Source organism: Tympanuchus pallidicinctus, unplaced genomic scaffold, assembly GCF_026119805.1.
Source record: "Tympanuchus pallidicinctus isolate F22 unplaced genomic scaffold, pur_lepc_1.0 scaffold1, whole genome shotgun sequence".
Taxonomy (NCBI): Eukaryota; Metazoa; Chordata; class Aves; order Galliformes; family Phasianidae; genus Tympanuchus; species Tympanuchus pallidicinctus.
Genome location: NW_026294618.1, coordinates 4,953,798 through 4,981,790, shown reverse-complemented (window position 1 = coordinate 4,981,790; position 27,993 = coordinate 4,953,798). Strand labels below are relative to the sequence as shown.

The following is a 27,993-nucleotide window of genomic DNA, read 5'->3' as shown; positions in this document are numbered from 1 at the left end:
GGTAAATGTCACTGCTGAATCTGTTTGCAGGAGCACAGCACTGCAGTGCACACATCACGCTCTGCCAACAGAGCACCTTCTGTTGGGTTTTCACTCAGCTCACAGCTGTTAGAAATAAGATTCGTGTCAGAAGCTGCCATTAACATGATGGAGGGGCAGGAGAAACAGCCCTGAGTAAGAAATGGAGAGCTCAGCCTGTTTCAAAGAGAGCCAGCAGAGAGGATGGTTAATGGAGGTGACTTGGAAAGCCCTTAACTTTAAAGGCACCAACCCCACCAGCCACCTACCATTAGTTCTTCATAAAGCATTTGCAGACCAACTGGTGCCATGATGTCTGATCCCAAAGCTGTGCCTCGTTCTCTGAGCAGGCTCATGGTGTGCCTTGTGATGAGAATCTCCCAGAGACAAGTACAGAATCAGAGAATCATAGAACTGCTCAGGTTAGAAAAGACCTTAAGGATCATTGAGTCCAACCACAACCTAACCATCCTACCCTACCCTAACTCTAGCAACCCTCTGCTAAATCACATCCCTGAGCATCACATCCATACGGATTTTAAACACATCCAGGGATGGTGTCTCAACCACCTCCCTGGGCAGCCCATTGCAGTGTTTCACAACCCTTTCTGTAAAGAACTGTTTGCTGATATCCAGCCTAAACTTACCCTGGCACAACTTGAGGCCATTCCCCTCATCCTGTCACCAGTGAGAAGAGACCAGCCCCGCTCTCTCTCAGCCATAAGCAGAGCTCACATGGGATGTGCAGGTGCCTCCTGTGGCCTGCAGATCCCAGAGATCAGAGCACGCCTTATCTCTTGTGTGCATGTAGAGGTGCATGCCATCCCTGCATCTCAACTGTGTCTTAAGTTTGTGATAAAGTCATGGAAAAATTGCTAAATCTCACTTAATGCTGTATGAAGGAGAGAGTTGAACTTCCTTTACACTTGGCTGGTGTAATAGCCCTTCCTTTTTCACCCAGCCTAGTAAGCTACAGAGTGCATTTGTGTCCGTAAAGTCCATTTCATGCCTGATGAATCTGCTGTTTTCTGAGGCCCATTGAAATATAAAACCTTGAGAGGAGATACGAATGGTTCAAGTCCTTGATTCAAAGACTCAAAGACTCTCCCCATTGCCCCCAACCTGTTTCTACAAGATTAGCTGCTTACATTAAAGAAGTTACAGACAGATTCACTTCTGTCTTTCTCAAGAATTACATTTCCTTTCTAATGATGGGATGCCCCTATTTCTGTGGCTCAGGTGCAGGTTGTGCATCCCAATTCTGCCTGGGGAGCAGCAGCAGGCTCTGCACTGAGCACCTGGGGATGGGAGGGAAGATGATGATGATGAGGATGATGAAGATCCCTGGAGTCTCTGGCATCATCATCATCATCATCATCATCATCATCATCATCATCATCATCATCATCATCTCTCAGTTATCTTCCTGCAGGTCCCCGGCTGCAGCTGCCCAGGGGTGAGAGGAGGACTTTACAACTGAATAGAAGTTGGATGGCACTCAGCTGCATCCTAAAAATGCTGTAAGACAGGACAGGTGCTCTGAAAAGAAGCCATCAAAGGCAGCTTTACGTTGCTTCTAACTTCTGCTTGTGCTAATGTGGTGATTTCAATGTGCTCATCGTGTCCTGGAGGCACTTGGCTTCTCTGTAGCTTGTGTCTCTTTAGGGAAGAGTTTCATGCTGATGCTCTGATCTTTCTCTCCCCTCTGGGGTCCCAACTTCAGACATTTCAGGATGGATCTGCTTCACTTTCTCAATTGCATCATGGTCAGCGAGTTACAGGAAAACAAGAAATCAGTCAGTATGGTTTCCCAGGTGTTTCCTGGGATCCATCAGTTTACAAGCTGCTTTAATCTTAAATGCTCCCCGTTGAAAGGCAGCACCTTGTTTAGCAGGAACACACCTATTTTCTGTGCAGAGCACAAAGCAGGCACTGATTGTGCAGATCTGCAGAGCTTCCCGAAATGCACCTGTGGCAGATGGGGCCACTTTTACTTCCTGTCCAGATCTTTGCAGCCCAAGAAGATGCAATGTCTGGGGTGAAAAACAGAGGTTGTAGGACTTCTTAGCTGAGCTTTGCATCTTTACCTCTCCTTTGAGAGTAAATGGCAGCCAGAGCGCAGGTCTGGCCCTGTGGTTGTGGCTGCTCACAGAGAGCTCGAAGGTGGCCTGGGCACAGGATTCAGGAGATGCTGCTGGCAAAACTCTGTGCTGCCCAGCCCCAGTTCTGTGTCTGTGTATCTTCGGCTGGCTGGGTGTGATCTGCGGGCAAAACCTTGCCTGGAAAGCATTAAATCACTTTGCAATGGACTGGGTCCAGCTTCTGCTAATCCTAATGAGTCAGCCACCCACAGGTTTCAGTGAGATCAGATTTGTTGAAGAAATCTCATTGTAACAGCAGACACAGCGCCTTGTGTGCTCTTAAACAGAAGGATAAATGGTGCATCAGTGCTGGCCTTACTACATTTCCAAACCTACTAGAAGGCAAGGACAACGAAAGTGGTCGTTCAGGAATAGTTGGTCACAGACTTCAGCAGGAGGAGCTTCCAGCAGTGCTGTGACACCCAGGCAGGACTGAGACCCACGTTGTCACCACGCTGCAGAGCGATGGCCAAGCCTGAATGTGGGCTGCAGCTTGCTGGAGGGGCCCCTGCCCATGTCAGCAGGCATGAAAGTGCTCCAGACCTCCTGGATTTTGGATTCCTGCCTCTCCTAAATTGCTCTCCCATGTGCCTCCTCATTGCCGTTCCCACCCTGATCCGCTGTGGTTCGGAGCTGTGGAATTTGTCACCTCCCTACAATAGTATCCGTGCTTTTGATGGCTCTTCCATGGGATATTTTAATGCATTCTTGTCAAACGTTCCCTTTTTTTGTCCCCCCGTAGCTACTGACAGATGAAAGCACTAACACTGCCTTTACATGGGAATTTAATGGTACCAGCTGTCCAATACAGATCCCCAGTACAAATATTTTCTGCTGTTAATGGTTTCAGCGCGAGCTTTTTTATGTGATCAAATGTAATCTTATTTAATGGCGTTTTATTGCCGTGACGCCTGATTCTTTTCACCGGGCTGGACTTTATTTTTAAAGCAAGAGTTGATTGTTCAGCAGAGAGACAGAGAAACAGGGCCGAGCGGGGCGGGAAGAGGGGCTGAGATGTGCTCAGAGGGAGCTACTGCAAGCGGCTCACATCTGAGAGACAAAGCAGGGATACTTGGTGGAACAGCTCCGTTTGGAGTGAGCTGGAGCAGTGCTACCAGGGCTGCTGTGCTGGCGGCTGCCATGTTTCCCCTCTGGCTGTCGCATGGCTATGCAGAGCCACGTCACAAAGGCAGCACTTGCAGCTGGTACCTGGTGTGTGGCTGCTGGCGGGTCTGCGAGGCAGGCAGCAGGTAGAAGGCTGGAGCGAGCCGGTGCCTTTGCTTAGAAACCGTTTATCTGTCACAGGGGCTGCGAAGCAATGCCAAAACGCAGCGGCCAGAATGCGACGGCCAAAGGACTGCAGCAGGAGCGTGTCACCTGCCCCTAAATCTCCCTGTCACCTTACAGACGCTGTGACTGCAGTGTTGTTTGTCTGTAGGTTGTCCGCACAGAGAAGAACAGCCTGAACAACCGCTTCCTGCCGTGGGATGAGATCGAGACAGAAGCCATCCTGTCCATCGACGACGACGCTCACCTTCGCCACGACGAGATCATGTTTGGGTTCCGGTGAGTGGCACAGGGTGCAGCTTCTCTGTGCAATGTGGCCATCGTGGTTAAAACGAGGGCCTGGCCAAGGGTGAGCGCATCCCTTCCAATGCCTTCACGGTGCAGGAATAGCGTGTGTTAATGAATTGTTTAATTCACTACATGTTAACGAGTTGCAGGCAGGTGGGCTGATTCCAGGTTGTCCAGGCAACCTGATTCTCACATGTCTTAACCTCAGCTCTTTGGCTTTTGCGATTCTGACAGCGTTCCCTTCGTGTTGTTGGCAGTGCATGCTTTCCTTGCCTGTTGAGGAAGAAAACTGGAAAACGAATGCAAGGCTTTCGCACTCCGTGCTTTGTGTGCCATCAGCGAGGCCACGACATTCACTGCAGGGATTCATTGCTCGTGTGCTCACAGCGGGCTGTCATCCCTCCTCTGAGATCTGTGCGGCGCTGGGATGTGACAGCTGTTTTAGCATCGCTCTCTCCAGAGCATGAAGAAAAGAGATGTTGCACAAAGTGCTGGTTGTTCTTGTTCCTACTCTTCTGCTCCAACACCTGCATTTTCCTTCAATCTTGCCCTGGCACACAGCTCCCTGTTGATGAGCCCAGGGAAGAAAGCGGTTCCATAGGAGGTTTCCCCAGGCTGCTGCTGCTCACCCTCGCTTGGCTGCAGCTTGTCAGCCTGGTGTGGGGCTGACTGCAAATCCAAGGGCTCCTGACGGCTGTCAGGGGGTGGAGGCAGGCAGCAGCTCTCCTCTCCCTCCCACATGGGTTGGCTTTTGCTTCAGAGGAAGACAGAAAGGCACAAAATGCCTGGAAAGCACTCTCTCTGAGGGGTGAGAAATGTGGTGTTAAGTGATTACAGCAGGCATTGGGACTCCTGGCTCCCTTCCTTGCCCTACTGTGGGCTCTTTATCTGGACTTGGCCATTTTCTGCACCTCTTTGGTCTCCATTTGCCTTTGTCCATCTGCAGTGCCTGGCTGAGGCTGCACTGATCAGGCCCGGAGCACCTTGCATGGAGATTGTTTGCTGGGAGCAAACCTTACCAAGGAGTGCAACCAAAATGCTCTGCTGGAGGAACTCTGGGTTTTGCTGCTGAGCTGGGAAAGAAATGTCACATTCATGTGGATGTGGGAGAAGTGAAAGGGGGTGAGTGGTTTCTGCTGCAGCTTTTCAAAACAGTCATATTGGATCGATAGAATCCCTCAGCACACAAATGCTTGCTGGGAGGATGGTGGCAGGGAAGCTGCGGGCAGTGTTAATTGCTCAGTTTTCATTACCAGGTTATATTGGAGTTTCCTTAATTTGTCTGAGGACGTAACACCAAACCAGTCTTTGCTGTTTGCTGTGTTAAGTAGCCTAATGAAAGCCCAGAGCCCTCAGGAACTTTGTTTTGTCAGCAGCCCACAGTTGCCCCGCAGCCATTGCTTGTGAAGCTCAGCAGGAAAGAACCTAGGGAGGAGAAACCAGGAGCTCCATGTGTGCTAGGAAAATAGGAAAAGGGCACCTGCTGCCTGATGGAGTGTCTGGGGAAAGGGGAAAACCCTTCCAGGCTCCCACCTGGGGCTTGTTCCTCGTAGCCACTGAGTCACTGAGGTCAGATCAGTGCATCCGAAGGAAGCCATCAGCCTGATGTGGAAGATGGATTTAGTTCCCAGGTTAGACATTTAGCACTGATGTTTTTCTTAATTACTCCTGACAGCATTGCAGCTATCCTGTGGGATTTCTCTGGAAGAGAGCGAGCTTCAGATGAGAGCAGAATGTTAAGCGAGCCCACACTCTCACATGTGAACCCCAGAATTAATTCCCTGTGCAACAACTGCGAGCGTGTGTAGGGGTGAAGGATGCTGGGGAGGCTGCTGGGTGCAGGTTGGGATGGAAGTGGGCAGGTAACCACTGCATGTCTGTAAGTAGGGACAGGTAGTGGAGCTTGGTGCCTTCCATCTTGGAGACCCCATCTTGAGCATCTCTGCAGCTTTCCTAAAGGGAGCTTTGATTGTCTTTGCTGTATGGAGGAAGAAACAGAGCTGCTGGGAGATACCACGTCCCAAGGAGCTTGGGAAGAGGCTGGATTACCCCAGGCTGCTGTGGGGTATAGAAGAAATAGGAGCAGCACTGGTGCATGTGTCTTGCAGTGATGTGCCTGCACATGCTGTGTGAAGCTGGCAGTAGTTTCCATCACACTGGCTTTCCCAGCCTCTTTCTCTGCCTTTTCACCTGAGATCATAGCTTTCCATGCTCTGTGTAATTCAGAAATGAATGATGGGCTATCAGCCTCTATTCTTAGTTCTCTTTTAAACTTGCAGCACAACCCTTTTAGTTAGAAAAAGCGACTCGAAGGCGCCTCTGGAAGAGAACCAACATGAGAAACCCAGCTGTGCTGCTCTGCACTCGCAGCTGTGTGCGGCAGAGCTGAGTACAGGATGCTCTGCTTCACACTCAACATTTAGAACAAGATAAGCTCAACAAATTCTGTATTCCTGTCAAAGCCACGATTTCTGCATTTCTGTAGCCCCTTCCTGCAGTACAGTATGGCACAACTCCATGAGATCAGGGAGGGATCCGTGAGTCACTTGGTTGCTCCTTGTGATGGTGCTGGGGCAGCAGGCGAACTTGCACCGCACAGTCTATGTACACAGGCACCTTTTCATGTGATGTTTTCATGCTTTTGTCAAAAAAAAATAAAATAAATGAACTTTCAAGCAAAGTAATTGCACGTTTTCACAATGATTGCAATTCTTGTCCAAGCAACCAGCCATCGCCAAGCTTAAATGCATGCATTTCCATCACGTGCAGCCCTTCCTTGGGAGCTGCTCTGTTGTATTGAGGGCACAGTCCTGCCCTGAGCTCCTGGCTCAGCTGGAGCTGTGCTCGCCTCCAGAGGTGCTGCCCAGGTTGGTGTCTGATGGAAAACCTCGGTGTTTCTGTTTGCAGGGTCTGGAGGGAGGCGAGGGACCGCATCGTCGGCTTCCCAGGGCGCTACCATGCGTGGGACATCCCCCATCAGTCCTGGCTCTACAACTCCAACTACTCTTGTGAGCTCTCGATGGTGCTCACTGGTGCTGCCTTCTTCCATAAGGTGAGATGTCGTAGAATCACAGAATATCCCAACTTGGAAGGAAGCCGTAAGGATCATCAAGTCCACAGTTGCTCTTCCACGGTCAGCCTGGTGCTTTCCCTTCCTTCCCCGACTAACTGGAGTTCATGTGGTTGTGGGGCATTTATTTTCAAAGAAGAAACTCTGCAGCACACTGCTCCTTTTCCCCGGCTCCTTCCAAACAGAAACACTAACAAACATATCCAGCGCCCAGAGGCACATCACAGGCAACACACAGATTCTGCAAGCTAGGAACACCCAGATGCTCCCTCGTTTGCAGTTGCAGGGATGGGCTGATGGTTGGGTTAGATGATCTTAGTGGTCTTTCCAACCTTAATGTGTCTGTGAATGGGAGGTGTGATTCAGATTCCCTGTGTCATATTTACAGCTGAGTCTCCCAGAGCTCTTGTGTGGGAGTTGATAACCTTTCTGTAGTGCCTTTAATCTTACAGAGTCCAAGCACTGCAAATTGCACTTTCAGGGGAAGTCGTGGTTTTCTGTAGCTGCCTGGTGTGCAGAGCTTGTGGGTGGTTTGTGCTGGGAGGGAGCAGTGCAGAATGCAGCTCTGTGGCACGTGTTCTGTCTATGGGACAACCGGTAGGTGGCAAGTGGGCCTTAAAAACCAACAGGCTCTTTTCCTACAGGGGTTGTCCTGAGCTGTCTTAGCAAGGTGGGAAGGTTATCCACCCGCTGCTGGGCAAGTGCTGTGCAGCAACAAAGACAGCAGGAGCTGAGGGGGCTGGGCAGCACTCTCTGCCTGCGGCCCCTTGAGCGTTGTTAGAACTTTTTTTCCTCACCAGTACTACGCCTACCTGTACTCCTACGTGATGCCGCAGGCCATCCGCGACATGGTGGATGAGTACATCAACTGCGAGGACATCGCCATGAACTTCCTGGTCTCACACCTCACAAGGAAACCTCCCATCAAGGTAAGGCACCAGGCAGGGCTTGGGTGATGTCTGAATGGATGTCTGAAACGTGCAGCGCCGTGCGGAGTGCAGCTTGGAGGCTGCTTGACTTGGGGAAATGCAGCTGCTGCCTTCCCTCACCATGCTCTGACTGCAGTGCTCCTCCAAACGGCTGTGCTGTGAGCGTGACCTGCTGCGAGCTGCTAACGTGTCCCCTCCGTCCCCAAGGAGGTGCAGTGTGTGTTCAAAAAGGTGTGAAAGCTCAGCACGGCTCTTAGAAGCAGCCACTGTGACAAGCAGGATGAGGAGGGGTTCGACTCACGCTGGCTTACAGCAGAGGGTTTCTAGGTGAGCAGAGGCCCTGCAGGGCAGCTGAATCCTGAAAGCCAAATGTCCTACTTTGGTGGTATACAGCACAAGTAGGAATTACTTCCTCTCTGTTTTTGTATAGCGTTGTGGAGGCATTTGGGCTCACGGGTGTGTGGAAGGCTGTTGGTGCAAACACTGTGGCCCAGCTGAAGTCTCTCTGCCCCGTCGTGACAAATGACTGTCACAATTCTGAACATGAATTTCAGATCAGTCTTCTTTTTATGGTTGCTGGCAGAGTGCTCTTACAGCCCCACATATGTCTCGCTGTCACAGGCCAGCTGCCTTGGAGATGGGCCTGGGCCATGAATGTGACAGGAGGGCTCTTCTGCATGGTGTTCTTCCATCTGGAACCGCTGTAAAGGGGAGGTTGTGGAGCTCAGTGCCCAATCTGAGAGCATCTGACCCAAATCAGAGGGCGCTGCAATGGGATGGCCACATCCAGACCAGTGAGGGGGAATAGGATACCTGTCGGGCAGCTCCTGAAAGCTGGAGCCCCCTCAAAACCCTTTGTGCCTAAAGCATGAGGCAAGTTACTATTCTAAAAATACGTTCTGTAGCACTGGAACAAATTCATTTTTAAGGTCTTTCCCTCTGACACGGCTTCTTAAACCCTAAGCGATGAGAGTCAGCAGGAGCCGCTCGCTGTGCCCCCTAAGGCTCTGTCCCTCCCTTCACAGGTGACCTCCCGCTGGACTTTCCGCTGCCCTGGCTGCCCCCAGGCGCTTTCACACGATGACTCTCACTTCCACGAGCGGCACAAGTGCATCAATTTCTTTGTCAAGGTGTACGGGTACATGCCTCTGCTCTACACCCAGTTCCGCGTGGACTCGGTCCTCTTCAAGACCCGCCTGCCCCATGACAAGACGAAATGCTTCAAATTCATCTGAAAGCAGGAGGGAGCAGGGCACCCCGGCTTCCGAACTCCATCTGGAGGTGGGGGGGCAGAGGGGGGCTCTTCAGCTGGGCTTCCATGCTTGACGCCTCCTGCCACGGACTCCGGTCTCCTCCCACGGAGCACGAGGGACGTTGGGACCTGGCGGTTGTGTCAGGATGCTCCCTGCGATCGTACACTGAGGAATGGTGCGCTGGCTAGTGGATCTGCCCCTTTCCTGGCCGAGGGCGACCATTCTTTTTAATTATAATTATTGTTATTTAAAATGAAAGTGTTTTAGATTTGCCGCGTGAGGCTTTTTTTTTTTCCCTACCCACCCCGTTTTCCCCTCTTGACCCACCACAGCGAGGCCAGCTTGGAGGAGCTGGGCTGCAGAGGTTTCTCCCAGCATCGAGGCGGCTCTGCTGACTGTGCTGCCCCCATCCCTTCCCTGCCCCTCTCACACACCGTCGGCCTCACAGCCGCAACTGAGGGCTCCAGCTTTCGTCCGTCCGGGAGCACTTTGCTGCTGGGCTGACTACGCAGGGCCCACCCAAGAGGGGTGAGTGAGGAAGAAGTTGGTCCCAGTGGGTCTTTGCCCAGCTCCCAGCTGCAGGCCCTGTGCCGCAGTCACTGTGGTCTTATTGCTGGTGCCCTGTGCTGCAGCCATAGGGAAACCAAGCTGCTCCGTGTGCTCCTAGCTGGCCTGCTGGTGTTGCTGGGATGGAAGGTGAGGTATCGGTCCTTTCGAGATCATGTAATGCTTCAGAGGGTGGGGAAAAGAGATGGGCGTCCTCCTTTGTGCCAGCCAAGCAGCGCCAAAGCGAAGCGCCAGCGATTGCTGGGATCCCACGCTGCCTCGTCCCCATCGCAAAGCCACACGTGTGCCCAGGGTGGATTTACCTGCCTTAAACCCTTGTCCTGCCTGCACACACGTGTGGCTCTGGGCTGCGTTTGAAGGTTAATCCCACAAAGACCTTCCATTCAAGTGGGCTGGGGGACGTAACTGCGATGGTGGTGATGGAGCCACGTTTGGAGCTGGTTCCTCCCCTACCCAGCGGGTGCCGTCAGCTCAACGCACTGCTCTGCTTGGCCGCGGTCCTATGGGAGGAGGAAGGACAAGGCTGCTCTCCTGCTCGTACCTTCAGCAGCACCACAGAGTGCAGGGAAATGAGGAGTGATGTCTGGTTCTCCCTTTGTGTGCTGTTTCTCTTTTTTGTTTTTACGTCAGGCGCTGGAAACAGAGTGTGAAGGTTCAGTCTCTTTAAATAGAGGAGCATTAAATGGAGCATGGGCGGCAGCCAGGGTGGGGGCAGCTGTGGATTGCACTTTATATAAATAGAGATACACACTTCCCATCAGCTTATTTTCAGAAGTCTTAGGGGGAAATGTCCTTATTTTGGTGAGACTGTAATACATGGAGCTCGGAAGATGCGGATGTACCATGAAGTGTTTGTGTTGCCATTTGCATTGCAAGGTCTGGTTGCTGAGCCTCTGTGCATGGCAGCTGTCAGACACCCACCTCCTGTACCCCAAAACCTAAACCTGCGTCGGCCCTCAGCCCCAAGGCTGGGTGGCTCTTCCTTTCCATCATGGCTTCTCATTCACAGGCCAGTAGAAACAGTGGTGGAAAGTCGCGTTGTTCTTCCAGGCTCTCAGCTCTCTCATCCCTTGCCCAGCCTGTTGGTTTTTCGGACATGCCTGGCACCACGGTTGTGACGGGGTGCCTGCGGGGTGGGATTGAGTTGCAGGATGGTTTCCTGTTTGCTGAACCCCAAAGGGATTTGGGGTGAGGGTGGGTGGGTGCTGCGATGTGCTGGTGGCAGGAGGGAAGGGGACATGGGGCCGTGCAGGGCTGTCTCCATCTCCACCCTCAGTCTTCTGTTGCTAGGAAGATTGCCCCGCTCTGCCCCAACAGACACCAGAACCCTTCCAGAGCACGGATCTGTGATTCATGCCCAACTTTCTGCTCCGGTGGCATCCTGCAGGCTTCCCTCATAGTGGGGGAGGAGAGAGGCACCCCTGAGAACAGCCCTTGCCTCTCCCCATCATCCTGGTGACCAGCATCTCTGCCGTGGGTTTTGTGATGGTCCTGGGGCAATGCTGAAGCTCAGGTCAGGTTGTGGGGTTCATCCCAGTGAGGCTCCCTTTCCCAAAGGAAGGCCTTTTCCCTTTTTGGATGTTTCTGCTGCTTCATCCCAGGACTGGGGCTGCAGCTGGGTGTGGAGTGAGGTTCTCTCCCGTTCACTGTAAATAGCATCGCCAGTGGTGGCGCCCTGCCCTGTGCCAACTGCCCCGGGGGCACCGGGTTCAAAGAAAAATGGAGGCAAAAAGGAACACTCCTTCAACACGAGCACAATATTCATATGTTGATTTTTTTTTGTAAAAGGATCCAATAAATGGAGAGTTTAACTTGAGTGTGGCTCCGTGCTTTGCTGGGGGCTGTGAGAAAGGGTTTGGGACTGGGATGGGATGCGCAGCAGCTTCCTTTCGGGGCACCCCAAAACCAACATCTCCCAGCCTTGCCTTTTCCCTGGCAGAGCCATGAGCTGCTCTGGTCCAGCAGAACACCTTCAGGGCAGCTGTGTCCATTTCAGCAAACTGCCCTGGGGTAAAGGCTCGTCCCTGCTGGGAGCATTTGTTCTTGCTATTATTTCCAGAAAAAAGACCCAGGTTCTGGTTCCAGAAGAGAGGAAATGGATGCTGTGCCCAGGACCTGGATGTGCTCCAGGCTGTGTTGGATGGGGCCCTGATCTGGTGCCCAACTTAGTGGTTGGCAGCCCTGCCCGTGGCAGGGGGCTGGAACTGGATGGTCTTTGGGGTTCCTTCCAACCCAAGCCATCCTATATTCCTTTCCCCCTCCAAAGTACTGACCAAGGCAGGGACTCAGCAGCGTAATGACTCCTGAAGTCATCTGAAAAGCAGTGACCCGGCCGCAGCCTGGCTTGGAACTGCATATCACCAACAGCCACAGCAAAAGGGCCCTCAGTTTTCCATCTCAGAGGATGCGTTCCTCCATTAAAAAACAAAACAAAAAACCAAAATCCCCAACGTGGAATCGTTCCCTTTGTTTTCATCCTGCCTGGCAACGCCATGAAAGCAACCAGCTCCTGTTAGAATCCAGGTGAGGGATGCACTGCCCACAGAACGGCTGCTCACAGCCTGCTGGGGCTCTGCCTCACCCTGCACAGAAGGAGCAGTGAGCGGGGGCGCAGGGTGGTAAATACTGAGAGCATCTGAGGGAACAGAGCAGGGAGCTACGAGGCGGGCAATGGATGAAAGCCCCTTGTTATGCAATGGATGAAAGCCCCTTGTTATGCTGCCAGGGGAGGATTATTGTCACAGTTCCATTTAAGCTGCTAAGTAATGTAAGGAAGAGCAAAGCCACCTCCGTGTGCCTGGAGCCCTGCTCTGCCCAGGGTGCAGCACAGCTCGGAACAATGCTTTCCTCACCTTATAAAACTCCAAGTGAGATGAGTTCCTGCTGCTGTGGTTGTTGAAGGCTTTTGGCTGCTCCTCATGCAGGCGCTGCTTGGCACAGGCTGGGCTCTCACGCATAGCAGTTTTTAAGCTCTTTTGCTGGGCTGCCAACACGATGACAATGACAAAAATCAGTCACAGTGGCAGCATCGTTCAGTAGGGTTGGGCTCAGGGTGGAGGCATCAGGGCAAGGTGAGGAACGAGTGCTGGGTGCAGTAAAGGAGAAAAACTGGGGGAATAATTTCTTGTGTTAAGGCAAAGAGCTTCCAGCTGCAGCCTTAGCCCTGCTAGTAAAAGCACGCGAGGCTCGAGGAATGGGCTCACAGATGGACTCAGATGCTGGGCTGCATGTGACAGGTAAATAGGGACCATTCCACATGGCTGAGCTCCCCAGGGTGAACCCACCCAGGCCAACACAAAGGCATGAAACCACAGCCCCATTCCTCCCAAAGATGTGAGCTGCCCACAGGGCACAGATGCAGGCTGCCCTTGGTTCATCGCGCTCATGTGCCCTAGGAAGGGACACTGATGTGGCCTTGGGGCTGGCCTGTGCACCTGGGCACGGAGTGGGAGACAGCAAGCCTGGAATGTAATGACCTGCTCCAGTTGTTTTCATTAAGGCTCTTATTAACAGAATAAAAACATAAGATACTTCTTTCCACCTAGGAGTATCTGCTACCAGCTGCAAATGCTATCTGCATTAAAGTCACATGTGCACAGGCCGTGGCAGCACAAACATCACACCGTGGCCAGGACGTTTTCCTTCTGGAAGGAAGATGATGCCAAATCCAAATGCCTTTGCTGCTGTCTGTCCACTAAACACGTCTGGTTAGAATGTATTTGGCGTCCATCTAATTCCACCCCCTCCACTCACATCCCTCCCAGGCTGCCATGGTTACCTCTGCAGCACTGACCCAGCCAGAAGAAATGCCATTTATTTTTCTTCCTCTGTGCAGAACGAACAAGAGCTTATTTTGTGAGATTAATTAACATTTTTCACTACAGGATCCCCCCAGTATGTTTATTTTTCCAACAGGCACAAGCTGTCTGTTCCTGAGAAAGAAACAAACTGGTTTTCAGCTGCTGGACTGGGGCAGTGAGACGTTCTGCCCAAAACAAGAGGAAAAACGTGAACGCTTTCCCATTGATTGCTTTCCCCAGGAGGGGTGGCGAGGCCTTTGGAAATCCACCAGCTGCCAGTGATGTGATCAAGTATCAGCATGGCTGATAGGAGTCGTGGCTTTGTGCCCCAACTTACAGCATTTGGTGTGACAGCCCCAGTCACAGAAGTGGAGAACCAAGCAGAATGTTTTCGGACCGGTGTGTAGTGAGCCAGAAACACGTCCAGAATCATCCGCTGGGGCAGGACCAGGCTGGAGCTCTCCAGCTCTGTCAATTTAGGCAGCACTGAGAGACTTCCACGGGGCTCAGAGCAGCGGGGTTGGTTTGGCCCAATTATACACCAGAGGAGTAGCCAGCTGACACAAGCTGTCTCATGGTGCCTATTTAAAGATTTCTTGAGTATCTTGAGAGCTAGAATGCTTCTTGGTCTAACCTGACCTGCTGTGCAGCGGGGTTCTGCTGGATGGGACACGAGGAAGCTTTTCTCCCCTCACACGCACAGCTGATCAGACTGCAGCAAAGACAGCAAAGCTTCACCTTCCTGCCCTCACGCACCTGCAGTCAGAGAAACAGTGTGGTTACAGCTCACGTTGGTGAACACACAGCCCTGCGCCGTCTGCTGAGCTGTCACACCATCTGATGGTGGCACTGGGACCTTCAGGTGGATTTAAATCCTCTGTAATTATAAATGCAAATTAGCACAGTCACAAAATGAAGTCTCTGGAGCATTGGGGCCAGTGGGTAACAAGGAGAGGCACTTCAAGGACTCACATGTTACAAGGCGCGTGCGTCCCTCTCCTTCCCACCCTGCCTGCATGCAGTGGCCTTCATGCGTTCAGAACAATCCTTACACAGATTTCATTGTAAGGTGAGATGTGCCCAGTTCTTTTATTCTATTTCCTACTGATGATAAAGAAGCTGAACCACCACAGATGTTGTAAACTCTCACTGGGATTCATGCTTCTGCAACCAGGTTTTTATTGCCCTAATGAGACCATTGCTCTGTGCCCCGACACACACAGAAAGCCAAGGCACAGACGCCAGAGCCTGGACGACCAATCAAGCAGGAACCCTTAATGTGTAGGAAATATGACGTGCAAACTGCAACAGCAAACAGTTTTTATTACAGAGCTGTTCTCCCATCTCCTTAATCTCCCCAAGGCTGTAAACTGGAGACGTTTTATTTTATAAATATGTACATTTACACACCTGTGGATGTGGACCAGGCAAGCAGATGCTTCTATAAACCACTGGATGTGCTTTCTCCTCAGCATTCTTACTATGCTTTTTATTTTTAACACCAAATAAATACAAACAATCCCATTAAAAAAAAGAGAAAAAGAAAACAGCTGTAAATCCAAGACATCAATCAGCTACTTAGCTACTTTTAAAAGCAATACTATTAACTAAGTTTAGACTCCAAACACACAACTTTGAAAGGGAAAAGCCCCCCCAGCCTGCAGTACAGATGGCTTTGTATAAAGGGCTATCAGAATTTCAACCAGGATTTTGGAATGTGGGGGCTGAAAGATTTTGGGAAGGTAGAAATGAGAGGCACTTAAATCTCACAGGTTTTTGGAGAGCAGGGGGAGTTTAACTGCTTTAACATACATGAGAATGCCTCCCTTCCCAGCTGGGTTTCTGGGTCCCAGATTGATGTTGCTTAGCCTCATGCACCCCGTGGAAGCAGTGAGATGGGAATGGAGCCATCTCAGCCCCACCAGCCAACAGATGAATAGGGCACAGAAGGGCAACCAACCATCCTGCAATCCCTCCTGCTGGCACCTCTGCCACTGGTGAGGGAGGGACCCAACATCTCAGATTTGGTCCTAAGAGGTGAGGTGAACAACAGTGAAGGCTTTGAAGTGCTAAAGCTTTACCCAAACCCCCCTGCTCTAGGAGAATGAAGGTGCTCTGGGCACTCTGAAGCTATTGGCCATGCCCAGCATAGTCCCCATTTTCTGTTTGTGCTTTTATGATCTCTGCCACGCTCCTCTTCGCACCGTATCCAGGGAAACACACAGACAGGAAACTGGATGCAGTGAAGACACAGTGGGTAGAAAAAAACCCAATCATCTCCTAATATCTGAGGCCAATGTTCGAATATTCTTGCAGAGTTTTGTTGGATGAAGGGCTGGGGCACACACTGCTGATCGACTGCATCACACAGAAATATCTGCACCTGCATATATGGTTTCACCCTGACTTTCTAAATGTACACTCTATTTATTTACTCTGCAATCTGTACCTCCTTTAAGATTCCAGAAAGGAATTTTACAGCACAGGAATCCCCTCTGAAGTATTCCAAAACTGGTTAAAAATTAAATAAAAAACATATAGAGATATTAAAAAATACTTAGTTGCCTCTGCATGAACAAGAGGTGGTTTCTGGTCTCTGAATGCGGATGTTCTCTCTTTGGGATCACCCTCTAAAAGCTCTTTGCTCTGGTGCTCTGAGGGCTCTCCCTGCACAGCAGTGTGGTGTCCATGGGTTAAAATTTCTGCAGGAATTTGAGAACCAAGTCACGCAGCTTCACCCTGAGAGGTTCATCGTTGTCACAGATGATGTGTGTGGAGTCCTCCTCAATCTGAATGAGGGTTTCTGCCTCCTGGAGGAGCACGATGTGGCCCTTGGCTGTGTCTTCCACCTTCACGTCACTGAAGCCATGCTGGATACAGCAATGGGGAGGAAGGAAAAGAGAGAGATGTTACAGCAACACAAGTAACAGGGAGAGATGTAAGCTCAGGGAGGAGGAGAGGGAAAGAACAGCTGCAAAATACAGTGGCACTGCAGATATTCGACATCTCTGGGATCAAGAGAGGAAGCACTCACAGGATAAGCAAAATATGACCCTCGTTATACAGATGGATTTACTGCAGCATAGGGAGGCTAAAGTTTTCCACTATACCAATTCATAGCAATCACCAACTTCAAAATCCTGTGAGGCAAAGAGGGCAAAAAGCTTTAAGTACAGAAGTGAACATCTGCTGACATTACTGCCTCGAGAAGATATGGAGACCCACTGAATCCCACTGCAAACTTCCTCACACACAAGTCTACCTTTTTTCCTATCCATTTCCTTTAAGAGGCCAAGCAGGGGAAAGCTGGGCTCTACAGGGCAGTAACACACAATGCCTGGGAGTTCAGCCCTCAGAACCCTGTCCCGAAGCTCTGCAGGAAGTTTTTCATCATTGGTTGGAGGCCCTGCCTGTGGCAAGGGGCTTTGAACCTGATAATCCTTGGGGTCTCTTCCAACTCAAGCCATTCTATGAGTCTACGATTCTTAGGTCAGGCTGGATGCAGCCCTAAGTTGCTTGATCTGGTGGGTGGCAGCCCTGCCCACAGCAGGGGCCTTGGGAGTGGATGAGGTTCTCCCAACCCAAGCCATTCTATGATTCTATCATCCTTCAGTCAGTCTCCTCACTTTGACAAAACTTAAAATCGAGAACTTCAAATTTAGGAACTTAAGAACTTCAGGAATTTAAGCATTTAAAACTCCTCTCCACTGTTCAAACGTACTGGAAATCAGCTGATATACATGGGAAATTCACATATGCAGTGACCCTAAAAGCCCAGCTTCTGTAGGAAACCAGGAGGAAATAAATGACACCAAGCACTTACGCCAAGACATCTCCATGGGGAAATATTTCCTCTGTTCTCATTGCAGGGATACTTCGACAGCTCAATGGCCTCTCTTGATTTCAAGCCACATGAAAATTATTTCCCTCTCTCCTAGCAAAGCAGCAGATTTCTCAGCTCTGCAGAGAACCCCTTGAACCTTGCTTGCCACTAAAGCCTTATTACCTTCTCGAGTGTCTGCACAAACTGGTCCACAGGAATGGAGCCACTCAGCAATGGCTTCAGAGGCTTGCACTCTGGCACGTCATCACTCACTCGTTTTCTCTTCTTGCTGGTGGGTGGTTGCGGTGGTTTGGGAGGGAGCTAATGGACAAAAAGGTGCACAGTCATGCAGTGTATCACATCAGCTTATTATCATTTAGATGGAGTAACAGGTACATGAGAGAGAAAAAGAAGACTGATATTGCTTTCAGTGACCAAAGGGAAACACAGCAGTGCTGAAGGGGAAACGAGACCCTAGCAATGGCCTACATTGCTGCTCTGCAGGCACAGCACTTACAGAAATAAATCAGCAGCAGTAGTTCAAAGTTCTGGCATCTATAAAGCTTTGCCTGACTCATTTCAGAGCTGAAGCTTTCTGCGTTTGAGTACTCTGAAATATTTTCCATGAAACAAGCCCTGAAGAAATCAATGCCTTGCAACTGCCCAGAGAAGATGTGGATGCCCCATCAAGGGAGGTGTTCGAGGCCAGGTTGGATGGGGCTCTGATCTGGTGCCTGATGTAGTGTTTGGAAACCCTGTCTGTGGCAGGAGGGGTGGAGCTAGATGATCTGTGAGGTCCCTTCTCACCCAAGCCTTTCTATGATTCTATGATAATCACAGCCTAAAAAAATGCTGTGCTGGGAAGCAGGCAAATTCAGAGCAAAGCAGCTACTTGGAGAACAAGGAAAATGGTTAATTCTCAGTGGCCTCAGAAAAATGAGACATTAGGAAAAAAACTGAATCCAGACAGGCACGAGAGATGCTGCAATGCCAGAAAAATCACTGCAGTGTGATCTGGGTATAACTTTGAGGTTCTTCAGGAAGCTATCTGCTTTAACTCATCCCTGAGAGACTCCTCTGTTAGCAGGGAGGTGTGGGGAGGAGGAGCTAACCTGGCACTGCATGATGCTGTGCACGCAGGCACGGCGTCTTCTTAACTGAGTACTGATCATTTCATGGAGATGAGAAATAATAAGAGCAGTGAGGAAATTATTTTGTAAAAGAAGTCCAGGTGCCTTGTGCCAAGCCAGTTATGTTGAGGATGTACCAGCACTTGACTTTCCCAGTGACCTAGCAACTCAGTCCTTGGGAAAAAGGCGATGGAAAAAACTTCTCCATAATGCTGGCACCAAAGATGTGTCTGTGTACCACAGTGGATCTGCCTGAGGCAGTCCTGATGCCTTGTGCTGTGCTCTGTACACTTCAGGTGACAGACTGGGCTCCTCTCAACTCCACATCTCTCGCAGTGTGCAGCACCATGCCTGAACCTGCTGTTGTGATATCCATCTGTATCTTACAACAGGAAAAGAAGGGTGTTTTTCATCCCTGGGAAAGAAACGCCGCCTGCTCGGGCTCTGGTTCCACAGACAGGTGTCACTTCACATAAACAACCACTTATCCTGAAGTCTGATGAACCAAGGTGCATGCAGGATGCTATTTATGCATGGATCACTGCACGGCTCTGTGCTGACTGGCCGAGGTTTTTGGAGCTTATCTGCCCAGGTTCTGTAGCTCCTAAGCTCTCAGGCCCAGATGCTGCTTACCTGAAGTTTATGCCTACCTCTAAGTTAATTTGGCATCAGGAATCAGAGTAGAGAATCATAGAATTGCTCAGGTTGGAAAAGACCTTAAAAATCATCCAGTCCAACCGCAACCTAACCATCCTACCCTAACTCTAACAGCCCTCTGCTAAATCATGTCCCTGAGCACCACATCCAACCTGGTTTTGAACACATTCAGGGATGGTGACTCAACCACCTCCCTGGGCAAATGAACCAAACATAAAGGAGAAAGAAGACTCAGACCAGTCACATTTTAACACTTCGATTTTTCTAGCTGCCTGGTGTCATCTAGGGAACCGACCTGAAAAAATCAGGTATCTGGTTTGCTGTGTACTGATGTCAATCTTTAACCACTCCTTATGTCCCTGCATTAACACCACGAGGACCATAGCAGGCCCTCTTCTCAAGTGTTGTGGGCTCAGCCCAGCTCTGCTGCCCAGTGGGACAGGCAGCATCATGAAATGTGTGGCTTCACTGAGTTCTCTGTACTTTCATGCATCAACAGAGAAAGGTGACCAGGCATCTCCTGCTCAACAGCTCCACCAGGCATCATCTCCACATACAGCACTAATGCCAGGAACTGCAATGGCAGTTAAAGGAGATAGCAGAAAAAGAGGGATTTTCTCCTCACTTAATCTTTGGAGTTCTTTCCAAAGGATGTGCTGATTCCTGGGGAGCAGAGCAACTTAAAGAACACAGGCCTTCCAGGTGTCCAATCTTTCACATCATCCTTCCCATCTGACCCTCAATTCTGAATCTGTGAAAAGCCAGGTGATGCTGATCCCAGTGTACAGGTTATGGAAGACAACAGCCATGATGTGCAGCCTCTCTCCATGAATAATCTTGCTTTCCCTTTTATCTTAGCTGGGCACACGGCCAATGAAAATAGGGTAGAGATTTATATGCACCACACTCTCTCCTCCAAGTGTAATTCCTCACTTGCACATGCCAGGACAAAGCATCTGACAGGAATGCTGCTCTGGTGGGGAAAGAGTTGTTAGAAGGGTTGCCTCATGAGAACAGCTGGGGTCCCAGATGGCAGGAAACCCTGTGCAAGGATATTTTTCTCCCTCTCCCATTATACTGTACCTGCAGAACATGCTTGTTGTCTTTAGTATGCAACATGGCAGAAACTGTTGCTAAGGAAATGCCAGGCTTAATCTCCAAGGGCACAAGTGAATCTGCAAGCTGAAGCAAAAGGATTTTATTCAGCAAGTGATAATCTCAAAACTTGTACGAATCCAGCTGTGATTTAAATTGGCAGGAGGGTATTTTAAAACATGGACTAATGAACTGTAAACACAAACCCATGGCACAATGATGGAGTGCTCCTCTTACCTGGTTATCCCTCCTTCTGGATCTCAAGTTACTGAACCTTATGTTATCAGGGCAATGAAAGGTTTTCAGCAACTAGGGCAAGTCTTCCAAAACAAGGCAATTAGGGAGAAATCTCATTTAAAAGGGCATCAACTGCTTTATTAATAACTCTGATCAGTAAAACTCAGTCTAACTCAGCAGCATTTGTTATTTTGTTACCTTGATATACAACATTAATCAGAGTAGTTTCTTTTCAGCTCCTTAGTGCTGCAGCATTCAGGCTGCAGAACAGTTGGAAGAAGAGTCTGTCCTAAAAACATACTGGCTCTATTGACTGGTTTGACATTTTCCCCTACAACACTGCATAAGAACTCTTCCACTGCCTTCTACATAACTCTCCTTTGAAAAAAATAAAATTCAGGCTTGGCTGCAATTTTAAGTTTCAGTGGCAACCTTCCAAGATCCTCAGCACTGAGGGGGTTGGCAGTACATGTGGAGTGGGCAGGACAGCACCTGCTGGGACTTGCAGAAGTTGGGCAGCTGGGAAGCATCTCTTCCAGTCATTCTTCCAAAGGAACTCTGCAAAAAGGGAGTTCATGAACACGGAAAATGATGTTCTTTTCTTGGAAGGCATTCTAGTTGACAACTTGCTGGACACCAGGTGCCCTGGAGTGCTGTCTGTGACTGCAGACAGGATCTAGATCTAAACAAACAGCTATCAATATGCAGCGCCAGCAGCCCAAGCAGTTTCCAGCATCACTCCCAGTAAAGCATGGTCCTATTATCTGCAGACCTAAAGGCAAAGACAACTGAAGTGTGCTCTGTGTCTGTGAGGAAACACTGCAGGTACCTCACAAAACAAAAATGGTTCGGCTGGCTCACACTTTACACCACTTGGGTGGAAGGACTTTTCAGTTGTGAAGACAGTTAAGAAGAAGGAGTGTTGGCTATTCTTCCCAAACCCCCCAGTCCCTCATCCTATCTCAAGTAGAAAGTGCCTCTACAAGACAACGTTCATCTGAACTCCACTGCCCTTCAGCTTCAAGCACGTGGCATCTCCAGTTGGAGCCAGATGTGAAGAGCTCTGCTTTAAGGTAAAGGAGCTCTCTGAAAACTTCATCTACTTACTGTCATGCACCAATGCTGCAGAGCTCTGGAGTCCCAGCTACCACCACTGCCCTGGCAGCAAGGCAACACCAGCTCTCTTTAGATTGCCAGATGCATGAAGCAGGAAGAGAGATTGAACGGGTTTTAGAAAAGCGTGGTATATTCTCATTTCAGAGAAAAGTGTGCTTGAGGCAATGGAAGATTGAATTCTTTACCAAAGGACATCCAGTACATTTTCATCAGGATCCAAAACAGGCAAGTGACAGAGCAGAACAGAAACGTTCCACTTCCCAAGAAACTACAGGGAGCAGAACCTGACTGCAAGCACTCGTGCCTGATGTAAGTTCCAATCCTGAAGGTAATTACTGCATTACTACAAAGCACTAATCCTAGTGGACAGGGAAAAAAGTGAACATCATGTGCAAGAGCATTCCTAGTGGCCATCAAAACATGGAGAAGGCTTTTCTGTTAGCTTCAGCAGAGCACCATTCAACTTCTAACAAGGTCTGAAAATCTTACCTACCCCTATTAAAGGAGCAGCCTACATTTTGAGAGCACCTCCCTGAAATAAAACAATTGGATAGGTGTTTGTGTTGGAAAAACACTGACATTTTAAGGCTGCATTCCAATCTCCTGAATTTTGCACATATTTGGACTTACTGAATCTCTGAAATCAAAGTTTTATGGAGCAACTCACACAGCTCTCTCTCTGGGATTCTGTTTAAAACCTTTAAAGCAGGAAATCTGAATATAGCCTTCACAGTCTGTTATTGAAGGTTGAGAGAATGAAAAAAAAATATACGACGATAATCATTGCTTTGGATTTCTCCTAGGAACTCAAACCAGTAAAACTTGCAGCAGGTGACATGCTGCACTCGGTATGGTCAAAGGCACTCTCCATTCCCACCATGTTCCAGAGGAGGATTGATAGAAAATAGGTTCTAATGAAGAAGAGCATACGATAAAATGATAAACACTGTAAGGATAAAGACCCTTAAGAAACAAAAAGCTGCTTAGAATCAAAGTGCTCTTTTGCCTCTGAAATACTTTGGTATTAACATCTGTGCACATTTGAACCACACAGTAAGCAGCAACACTTTAATTATTAACAGTCAAAAAGACAGTCAGACAGATGTCCAGTTTTATCTCCTCTAAGCCACTGCCTCACCTCACAGCCCTCTCCATGTTGTGGCCAATCCTTTTGTTATAGACATTCACTGACCCAAACCAAAAAGGTCATTTAATCACACCTAGCCATTCACCTACTAACACCAGACAGTGCTGCTGTACTCCTTTCAACTGATCTCAAGTCACAGAACTCTTCCAAAATGCTGGATTAAAGAAACCTTTTTCAGAGAGATAGCAAATTTTGTCTGCATTCCAAGCAGTGGCAGCTCCACCATTTCCTCTCGCAAGCTGTTCCAAACTTTTAATTTTCCTTGCAGCTAGGAAACCACGTCTTATTTCAAGGTTGAATTTGTCCAACTTTCAGTATCTGGATCTTGTTATGTCTTTGTCTTTAAGACTGAAAAGCCCCCCACTATGCAAGAATAAGTGCTTCTTTGTTGCAGTCATTATCACTAGTGAGATGCCACATAATGGCATTGGGAAAGCCACGAAAGCAGAGCCGCATGGCACTGAGCACTAACAGCACATTAATCAGTCCATGAATATGGATGAGCACTTGGACTGCCTTCAGATAAACCTGTGTGTTATGTGTATTGTGTATTCCAATTTTTACACTATCTCCTGTTAAGCAAAGATTAAAACAGTGACTAACCAAAAAGCACAAGTCATCAACTCTCACTTGTAAGAAACGGCAAGGGTTGGTCATGAGTGCAGCCATGTGAGCCTTGGACAGCCAAAGGAAGTTCTCTACGACCAGAGCTCCCCACCTACATCCAACAGGAAAAAAACATTCTTACCACAAACTGCACCTGAAACTTTCCTGAAGGATTACATTTCCCACAAGGAAATGAGATCTGACGCGTTATCACATGAGCCTGAAGGCTGCAGCTGGCCAAAGTACGGCTGTTACAGCAGGACAACGCACGCAGACCAGGTCACACTGCAGTCTCAACTAAAGCCTTCCTCAAGGACAGCTCCCCCTGGACTGCTCTTCAGGCACTGCCTTCGGTCAGCAGCAGGAAAGTCTTCCAATGGCAACGAAGAGCTAACGATGACTGATGACAGGATCCGAAGCTCCTACTGTTAAAAACAAATTGGGGCTGAATAGCTGAGAGAGATGAGCTGGATCTTCACGCTCCAGGCCTACAGTGAAGGGAAATCAGCAGGAACCCCGTTACCAGTAATTAGAATCCCTGGAAGTTTTAAGACTCAAAATGCACTGATGTGAACAACAGATCACAGCACGCACATTTAGAAAGGCGCACAGCTGATTTCTTTTGCATCAGCACTAAAGGTGCTATTTACCAGCTCTGCAAATGTACATAAATGTATACCATCACTGCGTTAGAAGCAGCACCAAGACTTGCAACTCTGGATCAAAACAGAGGAATTAAAGACATGGAATAGAACTGTGATTCCACTGGGTGGGACAGACGCATTATAAATTCAGCACCTTGCAAATCCTTAGACTTTCATCTTATAAAAGAATAAAATTGTCATACCTTCCTTGGCCACAGTTTGCACCTCACAATGCACTGGGCAAGGCACTACCTGGGAACTGGGGATTTCTACAGCAGCCCTAAGATGGGGAAAGTGAAACGAAAGGTATCAACTAGTGGGCTGCTGTGCAACTTCACAAGGCTCAGCCTGGAGCCTACCAGCATCCAGTTTTTACTTATGACCTCAGTACAGAACAAAGAGTGTTCGGTTCTTTGCAGAGGCACCCTTAACTGGAAAGAAAGATCAGGCTATCACAAAGGAAGAGTTAGGTGACCTCAAGAATTTGAGTGGGAAAACCAAGTAGCATGCAATGCAAGGCCATGGACAGGGCTAATACAGAGCTTTGGTCGTGAGCTGTCAGCTGCTGGAAATGCCAGAGGTGAAGGGTCCACATTTATTAGTCCATCCCATGAGAACAGAGTCACAAAGGTGACACAGTCATGAAAAAGCAAAATGCATCTCTAGAAAATATCAGGTAGTTTGAGCAAGGATGAGCTTTTGTTATGCTATAGGGCTCAGCAAGATCTCATCTGAACTACTTGTAAATTTTGGGTAATTGATGTTTAAGCAGGATATACTGAAGGGTAGATTAGGGCAGGAGAAACTGCTTTGTAAGAAGAAAACTAAATCATCTCAGCTTGTTTAGCTTAGTAAAAAGAAAATCCAAAAGAAATCTAAAAGCAGAATTTGATTATTGCACATAAACACTACAGGGAAAACACCAACAAAAGAGAAAATCTATTTATGCTAAAACATGATGCTGAGAGTAAGTATGTGCAGACCAGCCATGAATATGCGTAGGCTAGAAATTAGAATGTTTCTAGCCAGCAGAGACTGTGGAGTTCTGAATAGCATTCTAGTGGGAACAGCAGGGGCACAAGTCTTCACAATTGGAAGCTGTTGCCTGCCTTTTTAGAGGCACATCTTAAACACTATTAGGAACTGCAGCTCATGGGCTGTGGCCATGTAACCCATGAGGGTACTTCTAGGTGGAAACGGTTGCTTACAACCTGGAGCTTGCCAGGTGTGAAGAGATTCCCACCTAGATTACAGTCCCTAAAAAGAATGCAATTCACACACGAGAGAAAAATATCCTGTCTCAAGGATTAAAGAAAAGCAAAGATTGTAAAACCTTCCTGTCTTTGCAGGGAGTCCATTTGAGCTGAGCGATAACAGCTCCACAGAAGTTTTTAAATAAGTTGCCTTCAGCAAAGCAGGAACAAAGGACAACCTGCCCCAGCCTCCACCCTTCCACTTGCCCTGCCCCTCACACCTCAGACCCAGTTTCTGATATGCATTACACACCAGAAAGCACTCTCCCAGTATAACTTCAGTAGAAACAGAAATACTCCACATGCTTAAAATCTGAATAATACAGATAATACTTTTGTTTACAGGCAGTGAGGACCTGTATAGTCTGTTTGGGGGGGGGGAGGGGGGAAGAAGAAGAAGAAGAAAATAGAAAAAAACATTGTCTTCATGTTGTTGTCACTCAGTTTTATTTGGAAGGCAGTGTCAGGAAAGGAAGACAATCTACCTCACCTCCTACCTCTCTGCCTTTTCTTATCCCTTCACCACTGAAGTGCCAGAAGCTCTGCTGTCAAATCAGTCAAAACCAGACAGAGAAATGCACAAGAGATTACACTGTGGGGCAGCACATCACACAGACTCAGCCTTGGCTTTGTACCATCTGCTAAACCAGGCAGAGTCTGAGTGCAGGAAGTCTGCAAGTATTTGATCCTGCAGAGGAAACAAAAAGATACGTGGTTGTACACTTGCACCAAAATGGGCAAGGTCTGGAGATACAAACATGCCTGTGAACCAACTAGCATACTGAACAAGGTAACAAGCATCTTGAAAGCCATGGGGCAGCAGAACAGAAATTACCTGGGGAATTTTTCTAACAAGCCTTAATGGAACAAGGGCATTTCCAACAGAGAAGAGCAAACATCCCAGAACTAAGAGCACTTCTATGTAATAATTAGTGGGTTATCAGCATCATGTCCTGTTGGGGTTTCTGCCTCAGATTTTACACAATTCAAGTGCTTTAAATGAGATGATTGTGTTGTTAAATAACCCGAGCCCTTTCCTTCCCTGTGGGTCTGCGACAGATCTCTGCAGCACACTGTAAAGTCTCATTAAGCTCAGTGAATGAAGGATCATGCCATAAATACATGAAGCTGTTGAAATTGTTTGCACAAGTCTCTATCTTAAATTCAGTCTTCCGTAGAGTCAAAATCTGGTGGAGAAATAAAGTGGAGGCTGAAGGGGTATTCCTGTGTTTCTGAACAATCAAACAAACCTCTCCTTTTCCACGTACACGGAGCAGGCAGCTCTCATCTCTATCTCTGCTGCTTGCACTCATGCACTGCTGGAAAGTCCCACTAATAGACCAGGGCTACAAATCAACATGATGAGCTTTATCCCAAACCACAGAGACAAAACCAGAAAGACATAGAGCAACCACCAGGAAACAATGCTGGGTGGGATTGTGGGCATAAAATGTCAGCGCATAAAAGCTAACCTCTAGCTTTTTGCTTATACTGTGCATAGAGACAGTTTTAAAGAGCCATTAAAAAAGTATAATGAAGTAGATTTATGGCTGTTTAATGAAGCTCTTCATCAGTATGCTGTGTAGCCTGGAAGCAGGCAGGAAACAATTGTCTGAGGCACTAGGAAGAGGACAGTAGAAGCTGGAATCATCAGAAGAAGTAATTAGCCCCAAACCTGAATAAAAAATGACATGCAGGGCAAGCAAGGATGCAAAATATCTTCAAAGCAAAGGCAACTAGCTTATAGATGCAAAAGATGAGTCATCTGAAAGATATAAAAGGGCATCAATCAAAACATGTACAATATAGTAACCAGCTTGTGGGTCAGAATGAGACATTGTTGAAGCTTATTGGAAAAAAAGAGGTGAGTACCTCATTAAAAATGACTGTTACCTTACAGCCAGACATCAACAATGAAGAAACAAGCCTAGATATTAATGTGGGCAGGCAAAACCAGGTCGGGAGTAGAAAAGCAGATTTGAGTTTCATGTGATCTAAATAGAACAGTCTGTGGATGAGGCTAACCAAGGAAAAGATGCAGCAAAAAAAAGAAAGAAAGAAAGCACATTTACTGTATAAGTGAGACTACAGCATCCCTATACAAGTAGGAAAAGCTGGGGGGAAAAGAAGAGAGAGGTCAGGAGAATGGACAAAGTGAGATCACCAAAATAAGTGGAGGGTTTACAGAAAGACAGACATCAAACTTTTTAGTGCCTGGAAGTTGGAGAGGTAAGATGGAAGCCATTTTTCACCACTGTTAAATAAGAATTGGCAAAGTTGTGTGTGGAAAGAAAGTCAGGACAGGAGGAGGACAGAACGAAAGCTACAGAACCGCAATGAGCAGCCACGTGTCTGTTTTCTCTGCAACAGTTCCCTGCAATTTCACTTCATGTTGGAATGTGCAGTGCACATTCACACTCTCCTGTACTGGCCTGTGTCCTGAAGAACTTGCAAATAGGATGTTTTAAAAACACAGCCCTCACTGAAGTCAGTCTGCTACTGAAATCAAGTGATCCGCACCACTGTTCGGCTCTAATTAAACTGCAGGCACATTATTTGCTCAGACACTACTGTTTAATTTATCTGTTTGCTCCAGAAGGTGTTTTCTATTTTCCCATCGTTCTCCTGTGAGCAGACAATACCTACCAATTTCCAGGAAGCAGTCTTTTTAAAAAATTATTTTTTAAAGTGAAAAGCAAATGCTAAGAAGAACAAATTAGTTGAAGCATAAAGGCTTCAGCAATACCTCTGAGAGCCATTTCAGCCTGGTGCCTCGGGACTGTTAAAACCTCTCTCTAAACAAAAGCTGCTCTGAAAGTAAATCTCATTATCATACAACAGCCCTGCTTTGACCTGACTGCTCTTTGGTGAAGTGATCGAAATGCAGACAAGCTCCAGCCCCATCAGTACATTTACAGCAGTCTGGCAGGCC

General features: G+C 48.3%; 2 protein-coding genes across 12 annotated transcripts in view; one reads left to right on the top strand and one right to left on the bottom strand.

The window, feature by feature from the left end:
• Positions 1-11,369, top strand: part of EXTL3 (exostosin like glycosyltransferase 3) — a 132,273-nt gene extending 120,904 nt beyond the window's left edge. For 9 of the 10 annotated variants that reach the window (XM_052691282.1, XM_052691315.1, XM_052691297.1 and 6 more), the window contains 4 exons: positions 3,598-3,725; positions 6,642-6,786; positions 7,605-7,733; positions 8,759-11,369. In XM_052691282.1, coding sequence (XP_052547242.1) covers positions 3,598-3,725; positions 6,642-6,786; positions 7,605-7,733; positions 8,759-8,968 — 612 coding nt within the window. In that variant the 3' untranslated portion in view covers positions 8,969-11,369. Of the gene's footprint in view, positions 1-3,597; positions 3,726-3,991; positions 6,613-6,641; positions 6,787-7,604; positions 7,734-8,758 lie in introns of those variants that run through there. The other variant, XM_052691323.1, reaches the window with a different exon arrangement.
• Positions 11,370-14,656: 3,287 nt separating this feature from the next.
• INTS9 (integrator complex subunit 9) overlaps positions 14,657-27,993 on the bottom strand; it is a 68,972-nt gene continuing 55,635 nt past the window's right edge. For both annotated transcript variants that reach the window (XM_052692153.1, XM_052692164.1), the window contains exons 15-17: positions 20,047-20,145; positions 17,360-17,497; positions 14,657-16,223 (exon numbers count right to left, since the gene is read on the bottom strand). In XM_052692153.1, coding sequence (XP_052548113.1) covers positions 16,047-16,223; positions 17,360-17,497; positions 20,047-20,145 — 414 coding nt within the window. In that variant the 3' untranslated portion in view covers positions 14,657-16,046. The remainder of the gene's footprint in view (positions 16,224-17,359; positions 17,498-20,046; positions 20,146-27,993) is intronic.